Source organism: Arachis ipaensis, chromosome B10 (genome assembly GCF_000816755.2).
Source record: "Arachis ipaensis cultivar K30076 chromosome B10, Araip1.1, whole genome shotgun sequence".
Classification (NCBI taxonomy): Eukaryota; Viridiplantae; Streptophyta; class Magnoliopsida; order Fabales; family Fabaceae; genus Arachis; species Arachis ipaensis.
In genome coordinates this window covers 49,645,441-49,652,179 of record NC_029794.2, presented here as the reverse complement: position 1 = coordinate 49,652,179, position 6,739 = coordinate 49,645,441, and the positions used below count along the sequence as shown (strand labels likewise).

At 30.2% G+C, this 6,739-nt stretch overlaps 1 protein-coding gene and 1 long non-coding RNA gene across 5 annotated transcripts; both read right to left on the bottom strand.

Annotated features, from left to right (window-relative positions):
• On the bottom strand, positions 338 to 3,103 carry LOC107620588. Of its 4 annotated transcripts, XM_016322722.2 has the most exons (10): positions 3,006 to 3,103; positions 2,788 to 2,886; positions 2,591 to 2,698; positions 2,282 to 2,500; positions 1,944 to 2,188; positions 1,639 to 1,845; positions 1,472 to 1,564; positions 1,281 to 1,382; positions 625 to 915; positions 338 to 461 (listed from the first exon to the last, which is right to left on the bottom strand). In XM_016322722.2, the coding sequence occupies exons 1-10, from the start codon at positions 3,100 to 3,102 to the stop codon at positions 375 to 377; spliced, it is 1,548 nt and encodes a 515-aa protein (XP_016178208.2). In that variant the 5' UTR covers position 3,103; the 3' UTR covers positions 338 to 374. The 4 variants fall into 4 exon arrangements, with proteins under 4 accessions (XP_016178208.2, XP_020969257.1, XP_020969256.1 ...); XM_021113598.1 differs by lacking the exon at positions 1,281 to 1,382; XM_021113597.1 differs by lacking the exon at positions 2,788 to 2,886.
• LOC110267626 lies at positions 5,740 to 6,394 on the bottom strand. The gene is made up of 2 exons (XR_002355450.1): positions 6,323 to 6,394; positions 5,740 to 5,891 (listed from the first exon to the last, which is right to left on the bottom strand). It is a non-coding gene; the product is annotated as an uncharacterized LOC110267626 (long non-coding RNA).

Here is a 6,739-nt window from a genome sequence, read left to right as displayed (position 1 = left end):
TGTGACAATTTTTAGGCATATTTAGTGACTATTTAAACCGTCACAATATTTTTAGTGACATTTTTTTTATTTAAAACCGTTACCAAGTTACTTATTCCTGTGACAGTTTTTTTTCTGTATTTAGTGACTGTTTTAAACTGTCATAATCTCTCTAACATCAAAATTTCTATTATCAAAAATTGAATTCTCCATAAATGACATTGTTTTTCAACAAATCCAAATTCAATCCCACAAGTTTTACAAAAATAGTAACAATGTATTTCAAAAGTTGAATTCTACAAATTTTAATTACATGGTAATAATCCATATGTAAATTCAAAAAATTCCAACTTAATCCAAACTTGTAAACCTAACAATTCAATCATAAAACTCCTTTAAACGTTGGATGACCTATATTGTTGAGGTTCATGACTGGCAGAAGAATATGGTCTTGTATGTGTCGGTGATTCAAAATCTGCAACCTACAATTGAAAATAAAAAAATATATATTTTAGAAGGATACTTATCAACAAGTGTTATACAAGAAGCTATGATTACAAACTATAATCATTTTAGAAGAAGTTGATGATAAAAATTAAGTACGCAAGTCTATAAAATTAAGTATAACATATATCCTTATCTTACCTCAGTAGGAAAACCGGGTGGCAATTGACCCTTTTGATGATTCACAAGAAAATTTACTTGCTCCTGTAGCAATTGTACTTGTAACTTCAAGTTTTGATATTCAGCTCTTGATGGTCCACTAGTTGTAGTAGATTGCATAGACTCTCTTGAGCGGGATAAGGATCCAATCATTTGAGATGGACGAACACCAAATCCCATACCTCTAACATAGCTTGAATTCTCTTTGCCAAATACTTTAACATATGCTTCATTTTCAGAAGCACCCTCACCAATTTCCTTTTGTAAGTCTTCCTGGAGTGATTCATAGACAAATAATAATGTTACATATGCCATATTAGTCCAATAGAATTTATCAATCATTTTGCAAAGAAGTACTACAATTTTATTAAGCAACAGGAGTACTACTATTTTAAAGAACAAAATCAAGCATTCAAGCCTGAAGATAGAGCGCTTTACTTTAATTTAATTACTGCTTCATATTACTGTTGTTAGGAATGAAATGATGTAATATATACAAAGGAAAATGAGAAGAGAAATTCAAAACTTAAAATGCTCTTAGTCTTAGCAAACCTAAAAAGGATACATAATAATGAAATGAAAAGGGCACTATGTTAATATCATTGTGGGAATAAATATAAATTAGAATCTTATCTTACATTTTTTTGTTGTGCTTCCTCATTGACAAATGTTCCATCTTTTTTCTTGTGAGTGATAGAAAACATTTCTCCTCTACTAAACTGTCGCCCAGTTTCAACTTCCTAACATTATTAAAAGATTGGTCAAATTAAAATATAACTAACACAAAAAATTAAGAAAACAAAAATACTAAGAAAGTAAACAAATGTACAAGTTCATGGCGTTTCCTAGCAAGTGTTTTTGAGCCAAGAGTGTGAGGAATTTTTAATTGTTGCCGATTTGTAGCATTCTTTTCACACAATTCCTGCACATTAACAAGCATAAAAGTTAATGGATCTTAAACACAAATAAAAACTAACAAAGAACAAATGTGTTTACCTGAGTTTTTGGACTCAATCTATATTCCAAAAATGCAGCCCAATGATCTTTGGGAATTCCAATTGGATTCGAATTAACATTTGCATCCCAACTAAGTTCCAATTTATAATGCTCATTGAATAGCTTGCATCTATTATTCTTCCACTTATTTCCAAGATTTGACAAGATATACCTTTTGTGTTCATCATCATTAACAACAAATATTTTCTTCAAAAAAACATAAATATGTAGTTAGTATACAAAACTTAAGGTAAACACAACAAATAATATTTTTCAAAATAAAAATATAATAAAAAATAGCATACCTTAATAGTATTCTCAAAAACAGCATCTTTGTATTGCATTGGAACCTTATGCCAAGTTTTGTACATTATAGGAAAATTATTAAAATTACTTGCAATGAGCCCCAAAACACCTCCCAAGAGTCCACCAGATTCTCCAATTGGCTGACCACTTCCATTCCATTCTATAAGAACTCGTTTCCTACTATGATGAAGGGAAAATGCATCTTTTACCTTAAGATGCATACTCTTTTCAACCCCTTGTTCATCTAAAAAGAAAATAAAAGAGCTATTATTTAAGACAGTTAGTAATTAAAAACAGATTATTTGAACTAGTAAATTAATAAGAAAAAATAACATACCTACAACAATAACAAACCATGTGGTGTTCCACTTCTTTCTAGAAATAGCAACTCCATTTACCTCTTCATTATTAAGAAAATCAGCATCTGATAGGCTATGACTATAAACTTCATTTTGAATGGATGAACTTTGAGGTATATGCTCTTGTTGACTCGTGCCTTTAGAAGATGTTGACCTAGAATGACTTGGAAGATGTCTTTTTTCTCTTGCCAAGATAACTTCAAAGTAAAAGAATTAGAAACCTAATTAAAGGAATTAGAAACTTCACAATATTTTTATCATAGTATGCTAAAAGAGGAGATAGTTACCATTTTCATCATTTGAGAGATGAACATTTTCTTTAGCATATACAACATTCGGTTCAATATGTTCATCTTCTTCCTCTTCAAATTGTACAAGCCTTCTCCTTTTAATACCTGCAATAATATAAAAAAAAGGAAAAATAATATTAGGGGATGACACTTTAAGAATTGGATAAAATTAAAAATTGAGATATGAGCATTTCCTCTTGCATTAGGGGATGACACTAGTCTAGCATTTTCAACATCTTTGAAGGATTTTTTAGGACTTTGATACTTCTTTATTAGCCTTCTTCTTTTCATACCTGTAAAAACATAAAAGAAATAAGAGAAAACTATATTACTTAAATAAAAAAATAACAATCATGTATAAATTCACACTTTAAGAATTTGGTAAAATTGAAAATTGAGATATGATCATTTCCTCTTGTATTAGGAGATGACACTATTTTAGCATCTTCAACATCTTTGAGGGATTTTTTAGGACTTTGATACTTTTTTATTAGCCTTTTTCTCTTCATACCTGTAAAAACATAATAAAAAATATAATTAATATATCAAGATTGATAGCAATATCTTGTTGAACTAATAAGAAATTACATTTAAGAAATACTCTTAAAACTAATAAGAAATTACATTTAATTTCCACACAACCAATTCCAACTTGGTCCCCTTCAAATTAATCATGTCATGGTCCTCACGTATGGTACTAACACATTATTATCTCTCATCTTATCTTGATCTTCTCTTCTTGTATTAATATGCCAATTAGTGTAACAGCTTGAATCTATTCTTTGAGGCTAACACAAAGTGGTCCCCTTGAGTGGCAAAAATTAATTTTCAAGTAAGAAAACTAAAAAGCAGAAAGATTCAGCAAATGCCTCTGTCCATTGAGCTCATCAAGCAACTTGATATCTATAAATATGATCCTTGGGATCTTCCAAGTGAGTATATAATGGCTATGATCTGAATCAACTTAATGATAAGGCAATTAATTAAAATAGCTTCATGACCCAGTTTTGCACTAGTAAGTATATAATGGCTATGATCTTCCAACAATGATGGCAAAGAAAACTAGCTTCATGACCCAGTTTTGCACTAGTAAAAATAGCAGCAGCAGTAGTCTCGCGATGTGAAATATATTAGCAATCTCATATATATATTAGCAATTCCATTTCTGTTTCATGACACATATGCTACATTAATTTATTTCCTATAATATAGAAGTTAGACACCTAAGTCAATATGAACACAAGAAAGTTAATAAGAGATGGTTTTTTTATACTAGTAGTGATGGTGATTTTTTGCTTTTAGCTTTTGCTATAAATTAGTCATCAAGCTCACATCAAGTTTATAGGTGCACAAAAACAAAACTACCAGGTTTTACAAGGATGGACATAAGATAGAGAGATGAAATCTAAGACTAAAGTTCAGCTAATTAGCTTTTCCATTTCTAGTATAGCAACTTGCATAATTCAGAAAGATGACTAACCGATTTATGATGTCATCAAGGCACAAAAACATCAAAGAAATCAAGAGAAGAAATAATAAAGGGAGAATTCAAAGAAATCTAGTTGAAGCATTTCATCGAACATGTTAAGTGCAGAAAAAAGAAAGTGAATTCTATACTCTTAATACTGTTACACGCACACAAACAAAGTAAAACAAAGCACAATTGCACGATATATAAGTAAAATGGAGAAGAATTATGACCAGAACAATTCCGAGATTGTAAATTACCCGATGGAAATCAAATTGTAACTGAATAGCTGCACGGAACTGCATTGAAGAATATTGGAAAGTTAAAAAGTGGAAGAGAGAATAAGTTATATGCTAAAGGACATAGTAAATGTAAAGAACTGGTTTGCAAATTCTATCTGGTATCATCCTATAACTTTTGTACCTTGCTGATAGCAGTTCTTACAATCTTTTGCTTTTCTCAAAATGGAACAATGGCACTAAGTTCCTAAATTGGAAAAAAGAATACAAAGCACAAAGAAAATAAGTTAGAACTCCAATACAGAAAAAATATAATTCATATATCAAGATTGATAGCAATATCTTGTTTTGTTTAATTAAGTTCATTTTATCAAAGAAATAAAATGAGGAAAGCCTGGGTGATTATTTACTATAGAATAATAAATTTTAGCAACATAGTTACACAATCAGTGATATAATGTAAGGACTATTACTTAACAAAATAAAGAAATAGTAGAATAAGCAAATTATGAAATAAGACTCTGATTTAATATATCTGGAGTGTGCAATATGTATGTACGGATAACCTTCTTAGCTAAGGATTAATAAAAGATATGACTCCCCTAAATTTACTTAAATTGATAACTAGCAGTAGTTGAAGATGAGATTTGTTTACGAGTCAAGAAGTGCTTTTGGTATAAACAAGGCATGTGTATTAATAAAAAACAAGGTCTTCCATGCATGTGTATTAATACTGAACAAGACAAATTTCAAGATTTGATTAATTTGGGGGTATGTAAAAATAAAAATGAAATAGAAACAATGCAATTATAAGGCAAATGACAATATAAAGTATTTAGGATTTTTTTTTTAACATGTCAAAACAGGAAAATTAAATCTATCCATGTCAAAATGTCAAGCTTTTTAACATTTGTTAGACAATTAGTTCTCTCAGCTTTTTAATCAAGTGCTATGAATTTGATAATTTCAAGCAAACAATGAAGTTTACTAGGAACTCACAATGCCTGAATTTGGTCATAACTTTGGCATTATTCACTAGTTTTACTAAGTTCTTAACAAATTAAAAATGTTAATTAAGTCACATAGATTCATCACAAATGTAACAAATATGCAGGAACATCAATTGAAGCTCAAATACATGCTAAACGACAATTGAAGCTTTTGAATCATGGAGAAACATATGAAATGAATTGCCCTCATCTTTTATTCAGAATAATTCTAGTTCCTGCTCCTGATTGGATTGGAAAAATTAACATAAAATGCATAGAGACAGGACTTGAGGCTGATTTATCTTACAAATCAACATTTTCTATTTAAAAGGGCAAAGAAAGAAATTAATGAAGCATTACCATAACTCCATAAGGATAAAGCACACATACCTAATTGAAGTGAGGAATTAGAGTAAGAATCTTGTAATCCCCTGCGAAACACATCAGAAATGAACAATGTTGGGTGGGCTTCCGTGACAGGTGTTAAGCTCTCAACCAAGGACACAAAAAGAAACAAGATAAACCCGCTATCTTGTTCGATGCTTTTCAGTTTCACAATTCAAGCGCTTTCCTTTCCTCCCACAGCTCACAGATCTGTCTACCTGAGCTTCCATTATTGCGTCAAAAACCAAAAAACAGATATTAAATACCAGAACTTGAAAATCTTCACCTCATTACAACTACCAACAACACACTTTTCAGATCAGTGCCAACATTTTGCCAGAAACCATAGTCAAATAGAATATCAGAGAGAGATCAAAGTGTTTAGTTGAAACATTTCATCGAGCAGGTTGTGTGCAAGTAAAATCGAAATGAATTTTAAGACAAACAAAATTTAAAGCTTCCAACAAAACAATCCTCCATATAATAAGATATAAAGCATAATCTCTTAGATGAAGAATCAATGAACAATTGAAAATCACAAGTAACAGTACCAAAGAATAACAATCATGTATAGGTTATTCACTATCAGATGAACAACAAAGAAATTGTAGGAGAAATAAATATAGTAGAAGAATAATCAAATACTCACTACTGGTGTTCAATATTGTGGTTGGAAGAGAAGAAATGGTCGCCGAAAGGAGGGAATTAGGGTTTGCACTCTGTATCATCCTCTTTTTTTTTTAGCAGAAGTGTATCTATTAATCATTTTACAAGTATTTTATAATGAGCAAAAATTTTGAATTCACAATGCAATTCATTCCGTTAGAATTCATCTTCATTTTACTTGATTTTGGTAATTCTTCTGAGTAATGTATCGTTTTTCTCCCCATAGCCAACGTTTTCGTCCTATTTAAGTGCATAACGTTTCAAAATCGTGTCAATATTGTCTTACCATAAATTCTGTTAACAGATCACTAACAGTAAGACAACATTGAGATAATTTTAAAATGTTAGAAATTTAATAAGATGATTTTAAATGTTAAGGTTAACTTTAAGACTTTCACTA